Source organism: Suncus etruscus, chromosome 11 (assembly GCF_024139225.1).
Source record: "Suncus etruscus isolate mSunEtr1 chromosome 11, mSunEtr1.pri.cur, whole genome shotgun sequence".
In the NCBI taxonomy this organism is placed as follows: domain Eukaryota; kingdom Metazoa; phylum Chordata; class Mammalia; order Eulipotyphla; family Soricidae; genus Suncus; species Suncus etruscus.
The window spans coordinates 99,571,733-99,598,687 of record NC_064858.1 but is presented as its reverse complement, the minus strand read 5'-3'; the positions used below and the strand labels follow the sequence as shown (position 1 = coordinate 99,598,687).

General features: G+C 38.6%; 1 protein-coding gene across 1 annotated transcript in view; it reads right to left on the bottom strand.

Annotated features, from left to right (window-relative positions):
• Positions 1–400: 400 nt before the first annotated feature.
• The window catches only part of MYRFL (myelin regulatory factor like), a 161,232-nt gene continuing 134,677 nt past the window's right edge, over positions 401–26,955 (bottom strand). The window contains exons 17-27 of the mRNA XM_049783028.1: positions 26,717–26,783; positions 20,859–20,944; positions 17,851–17,925; positions 17,717–17,769; positions 17,429–17,605; positions 6,185–6,247; positions 5,519–5,606; positions 2,502–2,576; positions 1,005–1,125; positions 604–678; positions 401–487 (exon numbers count right to left, since the gene is read on the bottom strand). Coding sequence (XP_049638985.1) covers positions 401–487; positions 604–678; positions 1,005–1,125; positions 2,502–2,576; positions 5,519–5,606; positions 6,185–6,247; positions 17,429–17,605; positions 17,717–17,769; positions 17,851–17,925; positions 20,859–20,944; positions 26,717–26,783 — 967 coding nt within the window. The remainder of the gene's footprint in view (positions 488–603; positions 679–1,004; positions 1,126–2,501; positions 2,577–5,518; positions 5,607–6,184; positions 6,248–17,428; positions 17,606–17,716; positions 17,770–17,850; positions 17,926–20,858; positions 20,945–26,716; positions 26,784–26,955) is intronic.

The following is a 26,955-nucleotide window of genomic DNA, read 5'->3' as shown; positions in this document are numbered from 1 at the left end:
TCAAAAGTCTAGTTTAATGGGTCCAAGCTGGCATGGCTGAAATGTGCCTTTTTTGTTTTCCTCTAAAGCTTTGAAATGTAGTAAGTTCAAGTCAAATTAAATTTGCTTATTTTGACCTCACAGCTTCCTTTATACAAGATGTAGTGTTTTCAACTCCAACAGAGTTGATTACTCCACGAAATGCTTTCTTCACATACATGGCAAAATCAAACTCCACACTATCTCAAGTTTCAGCACTTTATTCTTCGTATTTATGCCCCAAACTGTTGGAAACTGGAGCCTGAAAGAACCTTTGGCAACATGTGATTGTTTTACTAAAGAAGAAAAAACTTGCAAGTGGCTTTGTTTCCATGAACTGAGTACTTTTCTTCAATAGAGTCTCTAACCACACTTGAATAATTTAGGTACAGCGTCGATAGAAGTAAAAGAAGTAATCTGTAAAGAATATCCCAGCAAAATACGGATCCGTTGAACAGTCAGCTAAATCCTGTCAGAAAAGGAGGAAAAGGAGAAAAATTAATGTCAGGATAAACTGTCATTCTAAGACTTTCTTTCTTTAGTCATCCCTTCCTTTCTCACTGACAAGAAAATTAGAAAGCTTACCGGTGCAGCGACACGGAAGTGGTAGGCACTATCAAAGAAAGGAGCGACAGCAAGGTTCCAGATGTGTTGATACCCCTAACAATGAAAGAGAGAACCAGTTCAGAACCACATTTTTAACTGGAGGAAAGAGAGTAATTAGCGGTAACAGCATTTCTCCGACTAGGGTAGAAGAGGTAACTGGGACAGTGACTTTTGGTTGGAGTCACAGCTTCTGAAAGACACAGTAGAAGTTGAGCAAGGCCTCCCCGCTTAACCAGGGTCTGCCAGACTGGGAGAGAATTGGCTTAGGGCTGCAGCTGCCTCTAAAGGGAATTGGTTTGGGGAGAGGAAAAGAAGCTACATATAATTCCAGACATACTTCTAAAACAGGGAGATCCTGCAGAAGAGTGGAAAAACATTACCTGTGTCATCATCTGGGGAATTTCTTGCTGGCTTTGCATCCCATTGGCTTCCCTTTTACTATGGAAGCATATATTTCCACGGGTGAATTTGCACTGGAAGACTATCAATGGTTCTGTTGTGCTTCAAGAGACAAAGACAAGAATAGACAAATGAAAGAGACATTCCCTACTCCTTGACAAAAAGTGAATCAAATGGAAACTGGACAAAAAAAGGAGACTCTAATAGAAACTTGACCAATAAAGGGCTTTAATGGTAACTTGACAATCAATTCAAATTTCCAAATATGCAATTTATTACACAGCATTCACTGATAACAAGATGCTGTCTCACAACTGATTATCACAGGACAAAAATCTCAGTTTCAGATAAAAACTGTTATGAATGGAATGTTTGTGTTCACTCTAGCCACATCCCCATCATCCTCCATTAATGGAAGTTGCTCACAACTAATTTTTAAGTGCAGTTGTTCACAAATCTGAAAGCATTGCCATTAGTGAAGGTATCTGAGGAGTACATTAGGGTTTTGTGGTTTGAAGGAAGATGGTCGTAACAAAGACCACCAGTGATGGGGTAATCACCATGTGCCAGGCAAGATCTATGGCCATACATATCTCATTTCATTGGGAAGGCAGTGATGACTACTTGAACAGACTGAATTAGTAAATCAGCTCTACCATATCCTAACTATAGCTTTTAGGACAGGTTTTTGTTTGTTTATCCTCTGAACTTGTGTTCTCATCTGAAGAATTCACACTAGGGAAAATATTATTACCTCAGAGGGCCATTGTGATGATTATAAGACCCAATATTATAAGATTATAATTATAGTGATTATAAGATCCAATGTTCAATATCTGGCCTACAATCTGTGCTTAGCAAATGGTAGTTATTCATTTCATTGTTCTTGATTCCCACCACAACTTTACCACTTATGATACAGTCAACTCCCTTTACAAGTTAATAAATAGAAGCTCAAAGACGATAAGTATGTTTTGCCCAAAAGCATAGGATAAAATTAATAAGATATACTCAAAATTTGAACTCTACCTTTGGTAGGCTCAATTCCAAACTCCAACTCCCTTTTTCCCTATGTTCCATTCCCCACACTCACACCTGAGGAAAGGAGTGCATTGGCATTGCTACCCAGACCTCACAAAAAATATACAATGTTCTCACAAGTGTGGATTAATGGAAGGCAGGATATACATTTGTTCCAGCTAAGCTTCAAGGGAGTCTGCAATTGGTGAGCATCAAACCCACGATTATTCCTACCCTGCAGATGTGTGCGTCCCTGAGTACCACTCCATTCCACTGAAATAATCTGGATGATTCCAGCCCTTGTCATGAAAACCTCTTTTGCTGGTCCAACTCAACCATCACTAGTTTGGACTAATAGCTTTCCACATCCTAAATTACTGATCAAATAGTAAACTGATCTCATACGGGCTGTTCAAACAATGATAAAAATGTACTTGTTTTTACAACTATGCACTTACTTGATTTCCAGAGAGAATTTGACATTGGTGGGTGTGTGCTTATTAACAGGAATATTATAATTGTAATGTCCAGACCTAATTACAGAAAAATAAGAGTACAAAGTCAAAATGCACAAGAGAGACATCAATGGCCTTTTGTACAATATCCACTTTAGGTACATTATGTACAATATCAACTCGGAAAATTCTAAAGCAATAAATACAGTAAATCAAATTTAACAGAACAGAGTTTTGTGTTTGCCAGAGACAAACCTATCAAATTTCAGACTAATCTCTTTCCAGTCTTATAAATAAAATGCACCACAAAGATTTATAATTTATTATAATGCACAGGCAAAATGATAAAATGTCAGATTCCAAGCTAAATGCACAAATCAAAAGCACAGGAAATGACTTAAGTTCCCCTTAAGGACATACAGATTTTGGAAGACAAATAAGGCCAAAGACTCTAACAATCCTTCTGGAAAGAAATTTGGGACATAATAAGAACCAGTTCTTCTATTGTAAATCCCTTCATTAAGCAACATTACCAGGAATCACTTTACACTTTCAGAATTTGAATCAACTATTATTGTCCTAATCACCACTTGGTAATGGAGAATATTGTCAGACAGTGATGTTTATAATACAGAGATTCCTCCTTCAAAATCTCTTTGAGAAAAATACTTAGAAAGAGAGCTCCTGGGGCCAGAGAGATAGCATGAAGGTAAGGCCTTTGCCTTGCATGCAGAAGGAATCTCTGCATCCCATATGGCCCCCCGAGCCTGCCAGGAACAATTTCTAAGCTCAGAGCCAGGAGTAACCCCTGAGTGCCACTGAGTGTGACCCCCCCAAAAAAAATATAAGAAAAAGAAAAGAAAAAAAGAAAGCGAGCTCCTTTGATTCATATTGTGAATGAAAATCTCCAGTAACAAGACAAACTGAGTGGCTAAAGAAATCATCCAGTACATGCCTTGCACATGGCCAAATGGAGTTCAGTTCCTAGTACTCAATCTACTGCCCCTCAACTCTTTCGCCACCAGGAATGATCCCTGAATGCAGAGCCAGAAATAAATCCCAAGTACTGCTGGGTGTGGCCCCAAACAACAACAATCAAAAAAAGGAAAATGAATCTAAATTAAATTAGAGAAAATTTAAAACCAGATTAAAGAGGAAAAGAGTCCCTCCATTTTAAATTCTCTTTAATAATTATTGCACTAAGATAATAAAATATAGAGGATAGTAGACAGAAATGGGCTCAGGAGAACTTTGCCAGACTGGAAAAAGCAAAAAGAATGGGAATTCACTTTCTACTATGTGCTTCACTGCCATCCATTGCAGTAGTTTCACCATTTTAACAATAAGAAGCACTAAGACAAAATAAATGAACAACCTCTGGATGTCCTGGTAATTTAACTTGAATCAACTTACTTGTCTGAATCATGTCACTCTACCACTTTTTTTCAGATTCACTGAACTACAGGAACACAACAAATTGAGACAAATAATATCTATTTATAAAGATTTGGTGAAAATTCAATGAGATACAAAAACAAATTAGAAGATTCCAAAGCTGTTATTTTTTTTTTAAATGCAGCGGCAGCATCTTAAAGCCCAAATTTGAGTTCAAAAGATGTTAAAACTGAGAATTCATAAGAAGTCATGTACTACGCAAACTACATGAGAATTCATAGAACTTAGTGCTTGTTCAAACAATATGACCCTGCCTTTAAATTTCTCAGGCACAAAATAAATGTTAATCAAATAAAGACAAGAAAGATAAGATAAAGAAAAGATAGGATCATTAAAAAACAGGATAATAGAAAATAAAAGACAGGATAATAATAGAACAGTAAAATAAAGTATAGGATAAAATAAAACAAGGGCTAGAGAAAAAAAACTTACCTAATTTTCTAAACACCCTAGCAGGTAGAATATTTGGCTTGTACATGAACAATCTGGGTTCAATTCTGGCACCACATATGAGTTCAACCTTGAGCCCCACAATAAAGTGATTCTTGAGGACAGAGTCAGAAATAAGCCCTAAATACCACCTTGTATGGCCCCCAAATAAAATAAAATAAAGTCAAAGAAAATAAAGTGTCAGTTCTCAATGTCTACGAATTGAATATTTTGCTTGCTATCAATACCTAAAAGCCTTTGCACTCTATTCTGGAAGCAGCAAGTGTGTCCAAAATATTATCACTCAATGCTAGTGATATGGCATACACTAGAGATGAATATTGCCAATAACTTTTAAAATACCCACATTTCTCTCTTCTAATCTGAAAAAGTGAAGATACACTAGAACTTTTATATATTTTATGATATATTTTATTATATATTATGATATATTATATATTTTATATATTATACTAGTGATATCTGGAGCCAGTGTGATAACACAGCAGGTAGAGCATTTGCTTCACATGCAGCTGACCTGGGTTTGATACTTAGCATCCTATATGGTCTCCTAAGCCTATCAGGAGTAATTTGAGTACAGAGCCAAGAGTACTCTGTGTTATTCTGAGTCCAGAGCCAGGTATAAAAACCTGAGCACTACCAGGTATGGCCCATAAAGCAAAAGAAAAAAAGATTAAACTATGATCTCCCTTATCAGTAAAATAGACAAATGTCAGCTCACATAACTTAATAATTGATAACAAAGTTTTTTACATTTTTATTTCTTTTGATATATTTATTTATATACTTTTCTATAAATTTAACAAGATGCAAAGTATCTATGGTATGTGTTCTCAGGAAGTTAGTTATTAAACACCGCCTAAGCTTTTTTGCTTTGGACTTATTAAAAAGAACAGAATAAGGGACATGATGGCTGGGATATAATGACATTTGTTCACACCAACTGTTTAATGATTCATTCATTTCTTTTTTATGTAACAAATGTGTTTTCATTTAAAGAGCATTGTAAGCACACATTAGTTTTACCACATGGCTTTAGCTTTTGTTCTAGTTTTAGAACTAAGCTCTGAGTAAATTCCAGAAATCACTGAAGTGTTATGGTGAAGCTTACCTACCCACACTGGAGACTTCTACTGCAATACCGGCCATCTATTATCTGCTGGATTTCCATTATCTGAATAGAACTGATGGTTGTATCAATCCCTGAATTGAGAAGAGATAGAAATAAGTTGTCTTCTGCAGAGGAAAAGAGGATGGGTGCTCTAGCAGAGTCTTTAAATTGATAAATCTGAAATAAGAGCTTCCTAGATAAATGGATTCCTTTCACATTAAAGTGGAAAATTAGAAGACAATAAACTTTAAGAAAATTAATCCAATATCCAAACTCCATAGATAGCCCTATTACAACCAGAAGAAAACTAGAACATGAAACACCTACTAAATTGAAATTTATTGAAAATGTACAGTGTAAAATGAAATCTGGTTACTAATGCTTTAAAACATAAAAAAATAATCTATGATACACAGATATGAAAAAGAAGAGGGTAGGGAGACCAGATACATTATTAAGATCCATGAAGATCAATCACAAACATGCCCAGAAATGAGCAATCGTTTCTAATGCCTCCTTTATGGTAAAGCTGTCATCAATTATAAAATTGACCCCACAGGAATTCACAGCAGGTCCAGTTCTTTTCCCTCCCTTCAGTAATAATTGTAGCCTCTTCTCACTCTATATGGCTCCACAAAGCCAAATAAGAATCACTTAACTGTGAACTTACAGTCACTCCCCCATTCAGGACTGGTGAGCACATCTCTTGCCAGGAATGATGTGTTTCTCTCTTCTAAAAAAGAAAAATTGTTGTCAGTTTTTGCCTTGGCAAATCGCTCCTGACAGGTTTGGAGGACCATATGGGATGCTGGGAATTGAACCCAGGTCCGTCCAGGGCTGGCCGTGTGCAAGACAAACAACTGGGTCTGGCCCCCCAATAATGGTTATTTAGACCATGTAGTATCCCACATCTGAGACAAGTCATTCTGTATCTATCCCTATTATTCTAACAACTTCACTTAGCATAATATCCTCTAGTTCCATGCATGTAGCTGCAAATAGCATGATTTTATTCATTCTTAGAGCTTTGTAGCATTCTTTTTGTTTGTTTGTTTATTTGTTTGTTTTTGTTTTTGGGTCACACCCGCAGTGCTCAGGGTTTACTCCTGGCTCTATGCTCAGAAATTGCCCCTGGAAGGCTCGGGGACCATATGGGATGCCAGGATTTGAACCACTGTCCTTCTGCATGAAAGGCAAATACTTTACCTCCATGCTATCTCTCCGGTCCCTTCGTAGCATTCTATTGTGTGTATATATACATATATGTGTGTATATATATATATATATATATATATGGCGCCAGTATATATATATATGTATGTATATATATGTATGTATATATGTCTGTTTATATACACCACAACTTCTTTTGGGGAGGTTGAGCTATACCCAGCAATTCTCAGGGGGCTCCTGTGCTCTGTGCTCAGAGATCACACATGTGAGAGTGCTCAAGAGACTATATGGGATGCCAGGAATGGAACCTGGTCAGTTGTGTGTAAGGCAAGAGCCCTACCCAATGTAATAAAACTCTGGCCTCATACTACAAGTTTTTGATTCATTCATCTTTAGTTGGGTATTTGAGTTGTTTCCATAACTTGGCCAGTAAGAATGACAGGTATCGAAAATCTGTAAAAAGCCAGTGTTAGGAGGGTTGTGCTAAACAGTGGAATTCTCATCATCCACTCTTGGGAGTGTTGTCTGTTTCAGTCTTTATGGAGAGAAATATGGAGATTTGTACAAAACATTGGAATAGGGGCCGGAGCAGTGGCACAGCAGTAGGGCATTTGCCTTGCACTCCTAACCTAGGATGGACCATGGTTCAATCCCCAGGCATCCTGTATGGTCCCCCAAGCCAGGAGCGATTTCTGAGCATATAGCCAGGAGTAACCCCTGAGTTTCACCTGATGTGGCCCAAAAAACAAATAAAAAAAAATTATAGGAATAGGACAACAATCTAGTGATATAACTTCTTGGCTACTATCTCCAAAACACAAGCAACATTAATTCCAAATGAAATATACACACCTATGTTCATTGCTGCATTGATTACAAGAGTCAAATGTATCTTTTAAAATTAGTTAATAAAAGCAATCATTGAGGAACTTGCTAAACAAACCTGAAAGATAGTTTTTAAATGTCTGTGATTATGTTGGATAGAGTTTGCATATTTGGGTCTATGAGCCATGTAAGTAATCTCAATCTGGAATGCAAAATCACCTGCACATAATCTTTGAGGGCGCTCACCCCTAAATGGCTCTGTGCTAGGTGGCATTTCTTACTCTAGGGGACAGGGCTTCCCAAATGGCCCATCACCTATCTGTGAACCCTGGAAGTTTTATCCTGCTCACAGTTGTTTTCCCAGATAAAGCAAGACAAGGCTCCAGGTTTCTACTAAATCAATATTGGCAGAGAAAAAAAGGATGAAAGGCAGGAAAAGAAGAAAATAGGTCATTAATTATCCAACATCAGGAAAAGGTTTATTTTCACGTACCATTGCCAGCAGAATTGCAGCAAGGAACAGGGAAGAGTTGTGGAAAGCTGGACTCCTTTACCCTTTAGCAGATGGGAAAGAGCAGGCCATGGAAAGGACACATTTCCCAAGCATCACAACTAACTTGATACTTTCCATTAAGAAGAAATGGGGCCTTGGGGGCTAAAAGCAACTGCCTTGCAAACATAAGGCCACAATTTTGATCACTGGTGCTGCCCACACATGCTGAGTATACGGATGCTGCCATCTGGGACCCTAACCCTACTGCAGTATGTGTGGTCTCTGGCACAGGGCCAGGCATGGGCAAGCATAGTACAAAGGAAGTGCAAGAGCTGTGGTCAGAAATGCAACCATTGCGAGGCCAGGGTGCATTTGAGTCCTACAGTTAAAAGGGTCCAACTCTGGTAAGCACTAAGGCTGGTAAGCCTTGCAGCAGTTAAGCATAGGTGTAAACTCAGTTCATTGTAAATAAAGCAACAAAAGGAAAGAGATGCAATGGACCTTCATAATCTGTGAAGTTTTTGAAGGATTGGATATTTGGGGGCTGGATTGGTGGCGCAAGCAGTAGGGCATCTGCTTTGCATGCGCTAACCTAGGATGGACAAAGATTTGATCCCCTGGCAACCCATATGGTCCCCAAGCCAGGAGCAATTTCTGAGCACATAGCCAGGAGTAACCCCTGAGCGCCACGGGGTGTGGCCCAAAAAAAGAAAAAAAGAAGATTGGATATTTTTCTTTACACATGTGGTGTTGCCTCGGATTCAAGCTATTTCCATAATAATTCTTTTTATTTGTGGCATTTCCCAAGCAATACTAAAGAGGCTCACAGGCCCCTCCAGGCTGATGCTTTAAGGGTCTCCTAGACTATATCCATAAATTCTCAGGAAACTTGTGGTAAGGTCTCAAAGCAGGGTAAGTTGTGTACAAAGCATGTGCCTTAATCCCTATGGATGTACCTTAACTATCTCTCCAGCTTTCCAGTGACATTTTAGGTACGCTTATCCTACTATGTGTTTTCCATAGAGTGCTTTGATAGAAAGCTTAGAATTTACAAGGCAAATAAGGCATAAATAGGAGGGAAGAGAAACCAGAACTCCTCTTCCCTATTTTTCTCCTTTCCTATTATTCTACCAGACTTCGGAATATGCAGGAAAAGGGCTCATTGGAAAGTCTGGCAACAGAACAACAGATTTGCCACCATGTCTACAGAAGCAGAATTTTACACTTTCTAGGGAAAAATTCAGTTTCTGGTGGGATAAAGGTCCTTAATGGTTGTTTAAAAAAAATTAAATTGAAGAAAGATAATCTTGTAGATTAGAATTAAGAAAATTGCTTCTCTATAACAGTAGAGTTGAAAATTAAAAATTCAAGACTCTGATCAAACACCTTCCATATGTCACTTCTCTGAAGCAAGATTGTTCAGGGCAAAAGGCTGCTTATTGGAAAACCATAAATTTCCCTGCAGTCATGCAGGACTCATGCTTATTTAGCAACACTTTCTAGAAACTTCATCTACATTTCCAACGAATTTCTTTGCAAAGTGGCAGATATTTTTATAGTATAGCAGCTGATGGGAACTCCAAGTAAACTAAATAAAAAACTATAGAAGAGACATTTAAGATGCTATTCAAGGGCTAGGGAGAGAATGCAGGAAGTAAGTCTATGGATCACTCAGTTGGATCTTAAGCATCATATATGGAGCCCCAGCACTGCTTGAGGTTACTGATAAGCACAAAGCTAGGGACCCACCCTGAGCACCATTGGGTGAATCCCAATGGCCAAATAAAAAAATAAAATAAAATAAAATGCTGCTCAACCAAATCCTGACTTAGGTTGAAGATTCTAACTACTAATACAACATACATAAACTATTAAAGGCAGGAGGCTGAGTTCCAACACAGCATCTTGGGTACCATTTTCTTTCCCAATCGAACCAAACTCAAACTGAAAAAAAAAAAGAAAATGAGTCTAACAAATCAATAGCTGAATGGTTTAACCTAGGAACCATTTCTTTTTTTCCTTTTTCCATTTTTGTTTTTTTAAGATAGACGGAAACATTTGTGCTTATCAGAGTTTTTGTCTTCAAAGTAAAAAAAGGCGTGAATTCCAGATAGCCATTTGCTTTGTGAGATTTTTTCAATCTTTATCAAATCTCTTGAAATCTGTATTATTCCATTGGTATTTTTACCACAAGCTCTTTGTAACATCTAACACTGCTAGCTATTTAAAGCTTTATTGTTTCCATAGATTTAAAATCAAATCCATTGTATTCAACTGGCTCCTCAGCATAAAATCTCAATATTCTGAAAACCCCACTTTCTAGTTCCTTTTAAATTTTAGCCAAATCTTTATCTTTATTAGAGGGGATAATCCTCTCACAAGCCATTTAATCTGAAAGAATAGTGCTTTAACCTTAGTACATCATAAAAATACTGATTTTTTTCCTCATTAATTTTACTTATGCCTCAGAAAGAAGTCTCATAATGTATGCCAGGGCTTTAAGTAAGTAGAAATCATGTTTCATCTGACAGCGTTTTTCTAAATATTAAATTTAAAAATTTTAGCTATTTACTTGTTTTTTTTTCAATAACTTCAAATTATGAGGTTGAAAATAAAATTTTCCAGGCTGTCTACTGTTTGAGATTTAGGTCCTACACAGATGAGAAGGATCAAGCCACTGCAAAAGAAATATATCTTTCCTCAGACCCCCAGAAATTTTTCAAAGGGGGACATATTAATGAGTATAAGCAAAGCTGAAGAGGGAGGTGAAGAAGTCACATCACGAACTAGATATTTCCTGCATCTTCTAGAGTTCATCCCATGCATATGCACATATCAAACCCAAATAAATGATAACAGAGTAGTAGGTGGGAAGGAGTCCAGTTAGACAAATTGGGAACTTGGTTTCCTAATTTTTTAAATTAATATATTTATTTAAACACCTTGATTATAAATATGATTGTAGTTGGTTTCCAATTTAACGTTGCTCATAACTCATTATGAGACTATAGAATCTGGGCTTCCACTTCATAAAATGAGAGCTGGCATAAATCAGAGGTTCTCCTGACTTGACTGTATAACCTCCTTCACAGATTTGTACTTTTAATATGTTACTGTTGGATTAAGCCATGCAGTTTAACAGAGTTAATAGTTATGTATTCACTGTGTTTTGTTTTGTTTTGTTTTTCAAATAATTGTGAAAGTAGAAGCATTCTCAAGGTAAAACGTCAGGGTGCCTGAGAATGGGGAGGTCTCAATGTCTCAACATGCCTTGGAAGAACAAGGTTTCAGTTATGAACCCTGGCACCACTTGACTTCCCCCAGTCTCTTGGATGTATCCAGGGAGGCCCCACCAACTATTATGGGAGAAGCTTTACTGGGCCTTATCAATGCTGCACCTCTGGGCCAAGCGTCAAAGCTACTGACTGGCCAGTTAGCTTAGTGTCACTGGAAGTACTGCTGTTTTCCTACCTCCAAAAGTCATAGGATTACTGGGTTATCTGTTCTCTGACATGCTATGCCTCTAAAGCCTCCAAAATTTTTCTATATTCTAAAAGTGAAAGTAAACAGACCGTTTAAATCCTTTCCTTTTGAAAGAATGTAACAGGAAGCACACTTTCTCAGAAGAGCAGGAAGCTGCCAAAGCCAAACTTAAATGCCATTTTTAATGACAGAAGCTAATAGCTGTGTTCAGGAGGACAAAGCCAAGCACTGATCTTCTTTGTAGTGTTCTTCCACAGTGTGTCTAGCAGTTGTGGAAACTAGTCACCCTAATAGTTAGTTCCTTGATGTAAAGTTCTGGCTACTATAGAAAAAAATGTATGAAGAAATGTTGAAAGATGAGGTCAGTGCATAAAACCTTCTTATCCTGGAATCCTGTATTAGCAATTAGAGAGGAGATGGTCCCCTCCTAAGAATGCTCTCAGGAAAGACCATGATGTCCTTCTAAGGTTGTCTCTAAAGAAAAGGGTCTACAGACCATAAGATATTGTGGACTTTCACAAGGAAAATAATAATTAAACAGAAGAAAAAGATATTAAAAAATAATCCCATTCACAACTGTGCCTCAGAAAATTAAATACTTTGGAGTCAACTTAATTAAAAAGAAAAAAGACCTAATCAAAGAAAACTGCAAAAGACTGATTCAAAAGAGGTGAGAAATGGAATCTCAGGCCGGGAACCAAGAGTGATTGAACCAACACAAAAACAAGGTTACGGGGGGGGGGGGGGGTTGGGGTGGAGGGCAGACTTGGCCACTCCACTTGCTCTGCAGCCAGGGACTCCTCCTAGTCAAGGAATACCTTGACTATGCACAAGACATAGAAAACATCACACTGGGGCCAAAGCAATAAAGCAGCAGTAGGGCATTTGCCTTGCATATGGCTGCCCAGGACAAAGCTTGGTTCTATCCCAGTGTCCCATATGGTCCCCCAAGCCAGGAGCAATTTCTGAGCACATAGCCAGGAACAAGCCCTGAGTATCACTGGGTGTGGTTCAAAATCCAGAAAAAGGAAAAGAAAACATCACACCTGGGCCAGAGAGATAGTACAGCAGTAAGGCATTTGCCTTACTTGCAGCCGATTCAGGACTGTCAATGGTTTGAATCTTGGCATCCCATATGGTCCCTAGAGCCTACCAGGAGCAATTTCTGATCTCAGAGTCAGAAAGTAACCCCTGAGTGCCACCAGGTATGACCCAAAAACAAAACAAAAAAAACAAACAAACAAAAAAGAAAACAACACACTACAACCATGACTATGGGGTAACAACACAGGGCCCCACCATGCTTAGAGAACAAAGATGGTAGTTCTGATGACCAAAAAATACCAATGACCTATTTACCCTCTTAGATAAGGACTTTAGAGAAGAAATATGTAAGATGTTCATAGAACTCAAAGAAAGCATGGAATGAATGGAACATGTCACAAGTAAGAATCAAGAGAACTTGAGAGTAGAAATAAGAAAACTTCAAACTCAAATTACAGGGCTGAAAAACTTGATAGGCAAAATGAAATTCTCACTATAAAGGCTCTCCAACAAAGTAAAAACAGCCGAAGATGAGATGAGATGTACAACTCTATACAATAAAAGAGGCTGAAAAAGAGCTACAAAACAAACATCAGACAACGGGGAAAATCCTCAAAGAATGTGAACAGATGAAAAAAGAAGTCTTTGATAAACTCAACAGAAACAACATTAGAATCATTGGAGTCCCAGAGACAGAGGAAGAAAAGCCCCATGAAGTTTCAATAGTCAAGTACATCATTGCAGAGAAACTTTTAGAGCTAAAGAAGGCATGCAGCCAAATCCTACATGCCCAAAGAGTACCAGCCAAAAAAGATCCAAAGAAAAAAACACCTCAAGACACATCTTAGTCAAAATGACAAATACCATAGATAGGGATGGCATACTGAAAGCAACAAGATCAAAAAAGGAAATTACATTCAAAGGAGCATCCCTAAAATTTACCACAGACTTGTCACAGAAGTCCTCAAGGGCCAAAGGCATTCAACAAAATGAATGCATCACCAAGAGTACTTCACCCAGCCAGATTTCCATTCAGGCTTGAAGAAAAGATACACAACTTCCCAGATAAAAAACAGCTTGGAAATTTTACAGACTCAAAACCAGCCTTAAAGGATGAACTGAAAGATCTACTTTAAGACAAGACAGATCAAAAGATCTTCCTACCAAAAGATGAGACAAAATCCCATGACAATCATTTCTCTCACCATCAATAGACTAAATGCCCTGTAAGAGATACAAAGTGATAAAATGGACCAAACATCTGAATATGGGCCAGAATGGTGGCACAAGGGGTAAGGCATCTGCCTTGCTCACGCTAGCCTAGGAAGGACCATGGTTTGGTTCCCCAGCATCCCATATGGTCCCCTAAGCCAGGAGCAATTTCTGAGCACATAGCCAGGAGTAATCCCTGAGCATCACCAGGTGAGGTGCAAAAAGACAAAAATAAACAAACAAAAAAAGCTGAATACGTTTTGCTGAAACACATCTGAATAGCCAGAAGAAAACACAAACTCCAACTCAAATGTTGGAGGACAACCATGCAAGCAAACAACTCCCTTAGAAAGGCTGGATTGGCCATACTAATTTCAGATTACACAGACGTTAGACATTTTCCAAAATAGACTACATGCTCACCCATAAAACATACCTACATAAAATAAAGATGATAGAAATTGTACAAACTACCTTCTCAGACCATGATGAACTGAAATTAGAAGTGAATAACAGGCAGACACTGAGGAAAAATTTTACACCTGGAAATTAAACAGATCACTACTGAACAACCAGTGGGTCAGAGACAAAAATCAAAAGATTCCTGGAAACAAATGAGAATGAAGACAAATTACCAGAATCTGTGGGACACAGCAAAAGCTATACTAACAGGAAAATTTATAGGTTTTTGTTTTTGTGGGTTTTTTGTTTTGTTTTGTTTTGTTTGGGGGCCACACCCAGCAGTGCTCAGGGGTTACTCCTGGCTATCTGCTCAGAAATAGCTCCTGGCAGGCACGGGGGACCATATGGGATGCCGGGATTCGAACCAACCACCTTAGGTCCTGGATCGGCTGCTTGCAAGGCAAACGCCAGTGTGCTATCTCTCCAGCCCCGAAAATTTATAGTTTTGCAAGCATTCATCAGGAAGGAAGAAGGGGCCTACATAAATAATTTAATGTCCCAGCTTACAAAACTGGAAAGTGAACAACAAAATAAACCAAAAATAGGGAGACAAAAGAAAACAATAAAGCTTTGAGCATAAATCAATAAATGGGAAATCCAAAAAGATTATCTGAAAGTTCAATAAAAGCAAGAGTTGGTTCTTTGAAAAAAGTAAGCAAGATCAACAAACCACTAGCAAAATTTACAAAGAAAGGAAGAGGAACTTAATAAATTGAATCAGAAATGAAAATAGGCAAACTACTACAGATACTACAGAAATTCAAAGGGTAGTCAGAGATTACTTGAGAAACTATACCACAAAACATGACAACCTGGAGAAAATGGATAGATTCTTGAACTCTTACAACCTATCAAGGTTAACCATGATGATCTAGCATATCTCAACAGATACATCACTATTGAGGACATTTAAATGGTAATAAAAAGTCTTCCCAAAAACAAAAGCTCAGGACCTGATGGATTCACTAACAAATTTTTTCAAATGTTCCAAGAGGAGCTATTGCCTGTACTTTTCAGACTTTTCCAGGAAATTGAAGAAACAAAAATACTCCCAAGAGTTTTTATGAAGCTAACATCACCCCAATACCAAAATCAGACAGAGATACCATCAAAAAAGAAAACTACAGACTAATATCCCTGATGAACACAGATGCAAAGATTCTTAACAAAAATTCTAGTGAATAGGATCCAATGCCTCATCAAGAGAGTCATACACTATGACCAAGTAGGATACATTATGGAGATGCAAGGATGGTTCAAAATATGCAAGTCAAATAAGTAAAACACCACATAAGTAAAACACCACATCAGCAAAAGGAAAATTAAAAATCATATGATCATATCAATAGATGTAGAGAAAACATTCGATAAGATCCAACATCTATTCATGATAAAATCTCTCAACAAGATGGGAATGGAATGAGCTTTTCTCAATATAGTCAAGGCCATTTATCACAAGCCCATGGCAAATATTATACTCAATGGGGAAAAACTAAGAGCCTTTCCCTTAAGATATGGCACAAGGCACGGTTGCCCCTCACTCTAGTCCAGCCTTTTTGGAAAACAATATGTATATTCATCAAAAAACTAAAAATTGAGCTTCCAATTGATCCAGTAATACTACACCTAGGGATATACCATACAGACACTAAAACACAATACAGTAAAGTTCTTTGCACTCCTATATTCATCACAGCACTATTTATAATAGCCAGAATCTGGAACCAATCCATTTGCCTGAGAACAGATGAGTGGGTAAAGAAACAATGGTACATTTTTACAATGGAATACTATGCAGCCATTAGGAAAAAAGAAGTCATAAATTTTGCTTATACATGGAAGAATATGGAGATTATTCTGCTGAGTGAAAAGAGTCAGAGGGAAAGGGAAAGACTAGAATTATCTCATTCATTTGTGTTATGTAAGAAAAATTAAATGATTGTCTGGTAATAATATCCAGAGACAATAGAGATGAGGGCTAGGAGGACCAGTTCATGGAAGCTTGCCACAAGGAGTAGTGCATTGCAACTAGGTAGAGAAGGGACCACTATGACAGTGATATATGAAACAGATCTCTCTGGACAAAAATTGGGTATTGTAGAGAGATATAAAAAAAGATATCCATTAACAATAGTGCAAACTACAGTGTCTAAGGGGGGAAAAGAGAGTGGGAGAGGGAGAGAGAGAAAGAGAGAAAGAAAATGAATTATCTGCCTAGAGGCAGGTGAGAGAAAGTTGGGAGGGTCGTTGGGGACATTGACAGAAAACATGTACTGGTGAGAGGTGCTATACATTGTTTGACTAAAACTTCAATCATGAATTTTATCATCACAGTGCTTAAAGTAATAATTTAAAAAAATGAAAAACCAACTGCAAATATGTACATGTAGGAGAGATATCTGAAAGCATTCAATTAGTATATTTTTGGATATATCGTATTTGCTATCTTAGGGATAATTATATTTTAGAGTATAGAGGGTTGAACCACACCCAGCTGTGCTCAGGATGTCTCTGAGATCAGGGATTAGTACTGACAGTGCTTGGAGTATCATATGCAGCACCAAGTATTAAACCCGGTCGTCCTCTTGCAAGGCAAACCTGTATTATTTCTCCAGTCCAATAATATACTTTCACTTTTGATCAAGTTACTATAACTATTTAATAAGAGACTTCTTTAATAAGAGTTACTTTAAAGCTTTGCATTATATGTTTGAGAGAGACAGAGTGACAGAGAAAGACAGACTGTGTCCCTAGAAGCAATTAGCTTCCCTGAAAATAAAAAATACCCATCTTTTGTTTATAAAGCTTCCCCTGAACTCACTAGAGTTTTCAAAGTCTTTTACATTTTGCCATTCTTGCCTTAGGCACGGAGCCCAGATACTACATCATTTAAAAAAAATAAAAAGTTCTAAGTGAGTCAAAAAAAAAAAATAATAACCTCCCCATATAATTACTTCACTTGTGCTGCTATTATAGTCTTCGTTGGCAACAGACAAATGAGACCCTTTCACTTGACTTCACTGAAACCTCATCCCTGGGCAGGAAACCCAATATTATAGCTGATTGTAAGTCTGTGTGTTTGTGTTTTTAAACATGTTGCCACTCCAAATAGGATAGTAGAATCATTATCTGAAACCATTCCTGACGATCCAAGTAAATATTGACAAGAGAATAAAACCTCAGGCTCAAAGCCCTGGTTGTTTCTCCTTGAACATCCTTTACCAGCCCATGGTTTCTGATGGCTTTCCTTCTTCTTCAATTGTCTTTGCTCAGAACTTGAGAGGCTTCTTCCTGGTTCCCAAATAGGGCAACAGTAAGTCTCTTGACAGGGCAGGACTTCACAGAAAGTGATTTCTGGCACTTGGAAGGGCTGAGTGGTGGCCAGAGATGTCTGAGGTGCTGTAAAATGGAAGGGATTCCACAAGGTGAACCAGAAAGGCTGGTTTCTGAGATTTACACTCCATATGAAACCCAGGTTGAGTTTGGGGGTGAGGAATGTGAAGATATTACCTGAGGGAGAGGCTGTGGGGAGGAGAGTTGGCTTCTGAGAGCTTGTGATATTGCTGCAGGAGAAGGAAACGGTTAGTGAAAGTGTTCTTGCCAGAATCTTCCCCCAGAGAAAATAAGACCAGAACTCTTCTTACCTGGAAGGGAGATGTGGGATTCGTTGTTCTTGATCTTTTAAACTAAGTATGTAAAGTGAGACAATCGTCAAGGCACTGTTTAGAAAAGAAAAAGAAATCATTATGCGCCAGATATATCTCACACAGCCAGCTGGCCAGAGATGTGCTCTCGCAGGCCACACAGATGGGAGAGAAGGGGAGGGGGCCTGCCAGGCTGTCAAAAGCACCATGGAAACCAGCATGGTTTCAATTCTCTGCCCTGAGGAGAAGAGAGGGGGATAAACAAAAAACAAAAAAAAAAAATTCCTCTTCCAGGAGTTCAGGGGCTCTGGGGATACTCCACACTGGTGGATTTTTCCACAGGGCAATCCCTTGGCCTGACAACTCAGATGCAAATGTCACTAGTGGAAGATTACCAGAGGAAGCATGTAAAGTAGCCCTCTGCTTCTTGCAGGAAACAAAAATAGAGAGAGAGCAAGTTTATATCCCACTGATAAGGAGCATTACCCTGCTGCACTGGGAGATAAAAGATGGCACTGGTTTAAGCCAATCCTTTGGCTGTGTCTTTGCCATCTTCTGGTTGCCCATCTTTTCAGAGCACCACACACAAAATGAACGAAGGAAGGGGGAAAATACAATAAAATCTCTATTTCCATGCTATGTGACTGCCAATGAATGAAGCTATCTGTAATCAGAACATCTCTCAGTAAATGAAAATCTTCCTTCAAGGCCTGAGCTTTGGGAAGCCATTAATACACAATGTTGTTCACAACATCCAATACTTAGCTTTCTTCTCCGGTGGGAGTTACCTTGACAAGTCAGGAAAGTGTTTGGGTGACTTAACATCTCACTCTGCTGGACTTAACAGGAGGGAACTAACTTCACTTCCTATCAGCTTGACTTCACACTGGTTTGCTAGACTCCACAGCTTATTATTTCACTTTCTGTCAGAGGTGTGGGTTTACCAGAATTAGACATATACAAAGAAATGTGCTGCATATTTGACTTCTACTCATTAGGAGTTCCCAGCATGAACCCAGCATGAGCTAGTTACCACACCAAAGCATATCCAGGCCTGGGAGAAGTAGTGCTGAGTCCCTGGCACTATAGTCAGGTAGAAAGGAATATTTTGCCTTGGTTGATGCTTGATGTGGTCTTGCTTCACTTATTCTGTTTTTTTAACTACTACCACCCCCATTTCTTAGTCATTTATTACTCTTTCTGATCTGTTGCATGTCAGCTTCAAGGTATAGTCTAGATAGTTTCTAGGATTGAGAATGAAAATGAATATCCATTCCTTTTGTATGAGTGTGTGATTTTGGGTAGAGTCTGTTTTTGATCCTTCTTGTATATATCATGCGAAGTCCAGAAATAAGATAAAAGCTTAAGATCTCCCATTTATGGTCCTATTGATCAATAATAGTGGAGTTTATAAGGTCTAAATAAAAATACTTAAAATCATTTTCTAGAGCTGAGATGGTAGCTGAAAGGGCTTGAGTAGGTGTTCTAGGCCCCAAAGCCAAGGCACTTCTTCCCCACAATCTCTTCTGGGTATGCCTTCTGGCCCTGAACTGGGCTCAGAACCAATAGGCCCACAGAGCCTAGCAGAGTATCACCCTGGCTCTCAGAGCTGCTAGAGAGCTCTCCTCTCCCTTAAAATCTTTCAGAATTGTACTTTCTACAATCTTTTCTTGGGAGGTACAGGTTAAGTCATCTTATTTCTATGGGGAATGAAAAGGGATGCTGAAGATTTCTGCTAAAGGCAGATGTTCACACTGGCCTGAGTTAGGGACTCCATCAGAAGATGCATTCGATGGGGCCGGGCGGTGGCGCTAAAGGTAAGGTGCGCCTGCCTTGCCTGCGCTAGCCTTGGATGGACCGCGGTTCGATCCCCCCGGTGTCCCATATGGTCCCCCAAGCCAGGAGCAACTTCTGAGCGCATAGCCAGGAGTAACCCCTGAGCGTTACCGGGTGTGGCCCCCCCAAAAAAAAAGAAGATGCATTCGCTCAGGAGAATGAGAGACATGCACAGGCGTCTAATGGAAATTCTGGGTCCTGGCATCACATTCTTAGGGATGTAGCCCACAGTGGACAACAGAAAGTGAATGTTTAAAAAAAAAAATAAAGGAGAGAAGGCTACTGAGAGATTAGCACTGTATTCTTAGCAAAAGTGGTTCTTTGGGTCAAGATACTGGAAAGACCTCTCCACCTTTGAGAAGGATTGTCTCCATAGAAACAAGAGCCCAAAGGCCTGACCTTTCCTGTGGGAATAAAGCATATTGTAAATAATCATAAGTACCTCTTCTATCATATGAAGAGTCATATTAAAAACTAGAAGGCCTAGATAATAGAGTAAAATGATCAGTGCTCAAAGACTGAGGGACAGCTAGGACCAGAAGCCTAAAAAGATTCCTGCACCCCAAGAGGTAGAGAGGGTATATGGATGGTGGTCAAGAAGCCTCTGGTTGCTTACACAGTAAACACATAGGTCCTAACCGTGCATGCTTTCTTAGTAAATATGTCTACCATGCCAGCATCTTCTTAGTAAATATGTCTATCATGCCAGTATCTTCTATTCCCTTTGATATGAGATCACTGAAAAATCTAGAAGACTCCTAATAAGAATCAAAGGAAAAGTGGGTTGTAGCTGACTGGATATTCTTTTGTTTCTCCCAAATAGACAAACAGGAGAACAAAAAAAAAAAATTAAGAATAATTGTGAAAGATTAACACGCACACACACACACACACACACACACACACACACATGGATGCATACACGTGAAAGACACAGTGAGATGCTAAAAATATCACTTATTGAAAAAAAATCCTTCATCTCATATTTAAATGCAGAAAGTTAGTGCTTCCTTTCTTATTAAAAGAGCGTCCTGAAGCTAAATTGAAGGTCAATGCTCAGTTAAAAAGGTTTCTTGTCTTCAAAATGGATAGAAGGTCAGCCCATATGTGAAGAAAGGAAGATGAGAAGCAGAAAATAGCTTGATGTAAAGTAAGATGGAAGATTTTCTTACCAAAATGCCATCACAGCAATTAGAGTTATAACCGAAGTCTGGAAAACCCAGTTAGGACACAACTGTTTTTTTCCTGAAAAATAAACCTATAAAAAATTTTCAGAGATGAGCAGTGATAAATAAGCAATTAAGAAAGGGTGCCTGAAGACTTGAGTCCCCAGGGGATCCTCCCTGTTCCCTTGTACCCCTCCTGAAGCCTTCATCCATCATTCTGCTTCCCTGGAAATTTCTCCCAAAACCTCCTTCAAGACCTTCTCTTCCCTTGATGCTCTGAGCAGCCATAATCTTTCTTTTCTGTCATCTGTGGTATTCACTTATTTTTGAACTTTGATCAGAAAAGGGGACCAGACAGACCCAAATGTGCATCTCTTTTTACCAGAATAAATCCCAAAGAATAAATTATAGGCATCATGACAAACAGAGACTTTTATGGCATAAGATCCTTCTAAAGTCACAGTGGTTCCCAAGTCTATCATTTATTTTTAAGCACAGTTCCACAGTTATTGCTTATTTATTCTTAGATTCCTCTGATAACTATTCATTCAGCTTAACAATGTACACTATCGGGAATATGAAAATAAATAAATCATCATCTTTAGGAAGTACTAGACAAACCTTTAGGACTAATACATCTAGGTATAAAATCTTGTATATGAAACTCAAAACTTGACCAGCTATGAAATTGGTGGCTGAAGAATATGCAAAAGTTTCCCACCCACTCAATTAAGGTTTTTCCTACATGAGTGCCATAGGGAGAAGTCCTCCCAAGGGCACCAGGTAGAGTCATCATCTTGGTCAGAAGAGAATTGAAGAAGAAGAAGAATCTATTTTGAGAAATAGTTAACAATTGGCCTTTGTTATTTTTTTTTTGTGTGTGCTGGTAATTGGAAAGAGGAAATATTGTTCCTATAGCGGAAGAGACAATAAAGTAAGTAGGGCACTTGCCTGGCCAACAGATGACCCAGATTTGACCCACATCATAATATATGTATGGTACCCTGAGTACCTCATGGATCAATCTGAGTACAGAGCCAAAAGCAAGACCCGAACATCATAGGTGCCACCCCCAAAAAAGAAAATTCCTCCAAGTTTTATTGGGGGCAGAGTAGGAAAACCCTCTCTATTTTATTATACTTTGGATTGTAGGGCTGCACCTGGAGATACTCCTGGGGAATACCTGGGGATACTCCTGACTCAGTGCTCAAGATTTACTCCTGGTGGTGCTAGAAGAACCAGGAATTGAGCCTGAGACTCTAACATGCATAGCATGTGCTTCAGTCCAGGAAGCTCTTCCCAGCTCTTGGATCATCATTTTAAATAAGTTTCTAAACCTTTGGGGTTACTGTAAATTTGGAAGGTAATAAATATTCAAAAGAGGATCATTTTTACTGGTCCTACATTTCACTGGAACTGTCCTGAGGATCTTGTAATGGTTAATAATCTGTATAGAATAGGAGCTCTGCTATATTTGTGAATCAATTATAATTGAATATTTTTGTTAGAGGTAGGACAAGCATTTTTTCATTCAATCTATGTCTTATGGCAGCTGGATGAGGTTAAAACACCATGATTTTGCTCCATGCTCTTTTTTTTATTATTATTTTTAAGTTTTGGACTACATATAGTTATCCCAGGGATTACTCTAGACTCTGTACTTATAAATACTCTAACAGTGCTTGGGAAGCCATATGGGAGTCCAGGGGTAGAACCCAGATTATCTGCATGCAAGGCAATTGTCCTCCCCACTATCTACCTCTCCAGTTTGACTCTATACTCTTGACTAAATGTCAGGATACTAAGTTTCCAACTGAATCCTGAACATATTATTTAAGTGTTATTGAACCTTATTTACTCATAATTAAAATAGGCATGATAAAATAATATCAGCCTTTTTTCCAGAGATACTGAACGAACCCAATGAACCGTACAATAATCATCATATTAATGTCTTCAAAATAATATTTATGAAGTTTACTAAAAACCTAAATACTCTAGAAATTTTTTTGATTCAGGGCTGGAAAGATAGTATGACATATAAGATGACTGCTTGTCAGAAGTCTAACCTGGGTTTGATTCCCCAGTACCATATGTGGTCCCCTGAGCCTGATCAGAAGTGGTCCCAGAATAGAGATCCAGGAATAAACTCTGATCACCACACCATTCTAAGTATGACCCTAGAATTAAAAATAGAAATAAATAAGAACGTTCTGATTCAATAGGTTTTCATTTGAGGTAGTGAAGGGTGTGTGTGTGTGTGTGTGTGTGTGTGTGTGTGTGTTAAGCTGTTGGGGAATAGTCCCAAGCTATGCTCAAGAGGCCCAAGGACTCTTCCTGGTTTTGTCAGCCAAGGGGGTTCAAAGTATAGACCCGAGAATATAGTGCTGCTTGCCCCATGAAGCTGATGCTGCCCACTTCCAGAACTGAATCTAGAAATGCTCAGGGGACCATCCAGTTTAGAAAATCACATCGATCAGCTTTTACGTGGCAGGCATGTGCTTTAACCTTATACTATGTCTCTAGCCCCAATATCTGTATTTTTTCTCTCTTCTTCTCACACTCAGTGAATTTTCTCTTGAACCCTAAGACCTACCTACCTTACCCCAATCACAAGTATACAATAGAAGTATTCCATCTTGGAGGTAGAGAATGAGAGAGGAGGAAGGAAAAGGAACCCTTCAAATTGAATGAAAGCCAAATCAGGAGACCTCAATATTTCTCTAAATATACACCCTGGAGCCAGCATGAACAACTGTGTGGAAGTTGAGACTAGGACTTCACCAAGAATCTTACCATGTGGTAGTTTCCACCCATTGCTCCCAATCATCTCTTCACTCATGAATACCCCTTCCAACCTAAATAAACCATACTCCATCCATGATTAGATCCAATGATCCATGAATATTAGAGACTCTTAGGAACAAAGGGCTCCTAATGTGTTGGTAGCATCAAAGGAAAGATCAGTCTCAGAGATATAGCTAAAATTAAACACATTCTCATATCAATACCTAAATATGTTAATCACTGAAATGCTGAGTTTAAAAAACATCATGGTAAATAATTAAAACAGCATGATTATGTTCTGAATGCTTAGTATTTACTAACTGGTTTAATCCTAAAAATAATCCTCAATAGGAACTGGAGTCATAGTACAATAAATAGGGTGTTTGCCTTGTACATAACCAACCATGGTTATCTCCAGTATCCCATGTGGTTCCCCAAATCCACCAGGACTAATTCCTGACCTTGAGTAAGTAACCCCTAAGCACTGATGGGTATGGCCCGAAAAAATACTTCAATAAAGATATTGTTATGATCCCAATTTTAAGATAAGGAAAATTGAGGCCCAGAAAAAGCTAAGATACCAACCCAAGATCAAATAACTAACTAAATCAAAGAACTAAGATTTGAAACAAAAATATGTTATTTTGGTAACTGGATTTTGTAAGCACAAAACTGTGATGCTTCCTTTTTATTATCTATTTCTTTAAAAAGGGAAGTGATACAATGGAGACCTTACTGTTATTATTTAAAATACCTTTATGGCTTTTTTTTTTTGGGCCACACCCGGTGGTGCTCAGGGGTTACTCCTGGCTGTCTGCTCAGAAATAGCTCCTGGCAGGCAAGGGGGGGGGGGGGGGCATACGGGACACCGGGATTCGAACCAACCACCTTTGGTCCTGGATCGGCTACTTGCAAGGCAAACGCTGCTGTGCTATCTCTCCGGGCCCCTTTATGGCTTTTCTTTTTTTTTTTTTTTTTTTTTTTGGTTTTTGGGTCACACCTGGCAGTGCTCAGGGGTTATTCCTGGCTCCAGGCTCAGAAATTGCTCCTGGCAGGCACAGGGGACCATATGGGGCGCCGGGATTCGAACCGATGACCTCCTGCATGAAAGGCAAACGCCTTACCTCCATGCTATCTCTCCGGCCCCCCCTTTATGGCTTTTCAAATGAATTCCTTAGCCTGACTAACCTCTTCAGCATTATCTTCCAATCTCCTCCCCAGCCAAAATTCATTCAAGCCAGGATCACTTTCTACCCCTTTGTTTATGCTGTTTCTGTTCTAACAGCTCCTCTTCTGCAGCTCCTGTTACTATACAATTTCTTGGAGGTCTGATTTCCACCATACTCCTGCAGCAATTTGAATTTATAGTACTTGTATTAATCAGATCTAACTGGTCTTTGCATTTCTCTGAATCTTCCTTGGTTTCTTGGAAATTCCTTAGAAGAGGCCACATCCTTCTCAAGTTTGTCTGCCTGTAAGAAGTCAACCAGGACTGTAAGAAGTCACCCAGTTGAATGTATGCTGTGTCGCCTATATCAGACCCCAACTCTAAGTCCATACTCCCTCTCTGCCCCTAATCAAGAGCCCAAACCACTTAATATGCTTAATTTAAACTGGGGACCTTCAAGGAATACTTTCAGACAAGGTTCCTCCATTAAGCATTTATTGAACAAATATGTCTCAAAGACATATGTTAAGGGTCCTGGGCACACAGAAAGAGGAAGGAAGACAGGAAGGCCTGTTCTCATGGCCCACAAATTTTGGGTTATACTTCAAACATCATTGTTAAATAAAGACTCAGTGCAAGATGGGAGCTATATCAACTTGCAGTTCTGGAGGCTGCTAGGGATATGCAAGTCACTCCCTCTATCTCACAGCAAATTGGTCTGAGATTTTTACTTTTCTTTAATGCATATAGAGCATAACACCTAAAAGACCTTCTAAGTGTTGGGCACTGTGCCAAACACTTTAAAAACTTTAGCTCAATTAATTTACTAACAATCTCCTATTATTTCTAAATTCCCATTTAAGTATTCTGCCTAAAAATATTCTACAAGTATATTTGTTCTTGTATTTATATTTATTGGCATACCTATGAGCTTGTTAACTGTATAACACTTTACTAGTTTTTGGTAGAATATTAAAACATATCTTAATCTTTTTAAAAAGGCCCAATTCAGTATAACATGAATAGAAAGCAAATTAGGACAGTGTCCAAACATCAGATCAGCCCTTAACCAAACAGCTATAAAGATCATGAATATCTTCCCCTGCAGAAGGATCATCTTTGAGATGTCAGAGATCACAGGAAGCAAGGTGAGTTACACAGCTACCTAAGAATGGCAAGGGAAGGAAGGAAGGAAGGAAGGAAGGAAGGAAGGAAGGAAGGAAGGAAGGAAGGAAGGAAGGAAGGAAGGAAGGAAGGAAGGAAGGAAGGAAGGAAGGAAGGAAGGAAGGAAGGAAGGAAGGAAGGAAGGAAGGAAGGAAGACAACTTCTCTCTTACTAGTAGACACAATTGCAGTGAATGGAGGGTACCTTCAACTCATAAATGTTCGACCATTTTTTACTGTGAATGTCATCCTATTGATGAATTTTCTTTCTGCACTAATAAATCTATTGTGTTTTAATCCTTGGAGATAAGTGAATGCCTATGCTCTAAATTAACATATACAGCCCAAATATCAAAGGGAAAGGAGGGATTTGGGGATTAACTAAAGTCCTGCTGGGATTTTCTGAAGCCGATGATAAGGCAGTAAGATAAAACAAGTCAGCTACATATCTTGGAGTTCAGGACCTTCTACATGTGACTGGTGAATTTCATCAGATGGGGACAGTGTTAAAATAAGAATGGTAGACAAACTTATCTAAAATGAAAATGCTCTGTCTTTATTTCTCTAAACTTCTTTTGTGAAAAATCAGAATAGTATTTAATTACTTAAAGTACAAAGGGATGTGATTAAGTACACCATCAATAAACAAGGGAAGTGGATCATCTTGGCCAATATCTCTAAAAAGATATTTGGGATACAGAAAATATCTGTTCATTTCTGTTTGCTATAAATTAAAATTTGTTTACCTTGTTATTTTTGGGAGAAATGACCTTTCTTGGAGAAGATGTACTAAAAGTTCTGCTAACAGATTTGCTTTAAAAAAAAGAGAGAGAGAGAGAGAGAGAGAAATTAATTACCATTCAAATGCTTCTCCAGCACTTAGCTAACAAAGACCCACTACCACTAACACAGCAATATTATGCATTTTTTTATAACAGGGTAGCAATTTAAAAAAGGAAAAGTCAAGGCATACGAATGTTCTTTT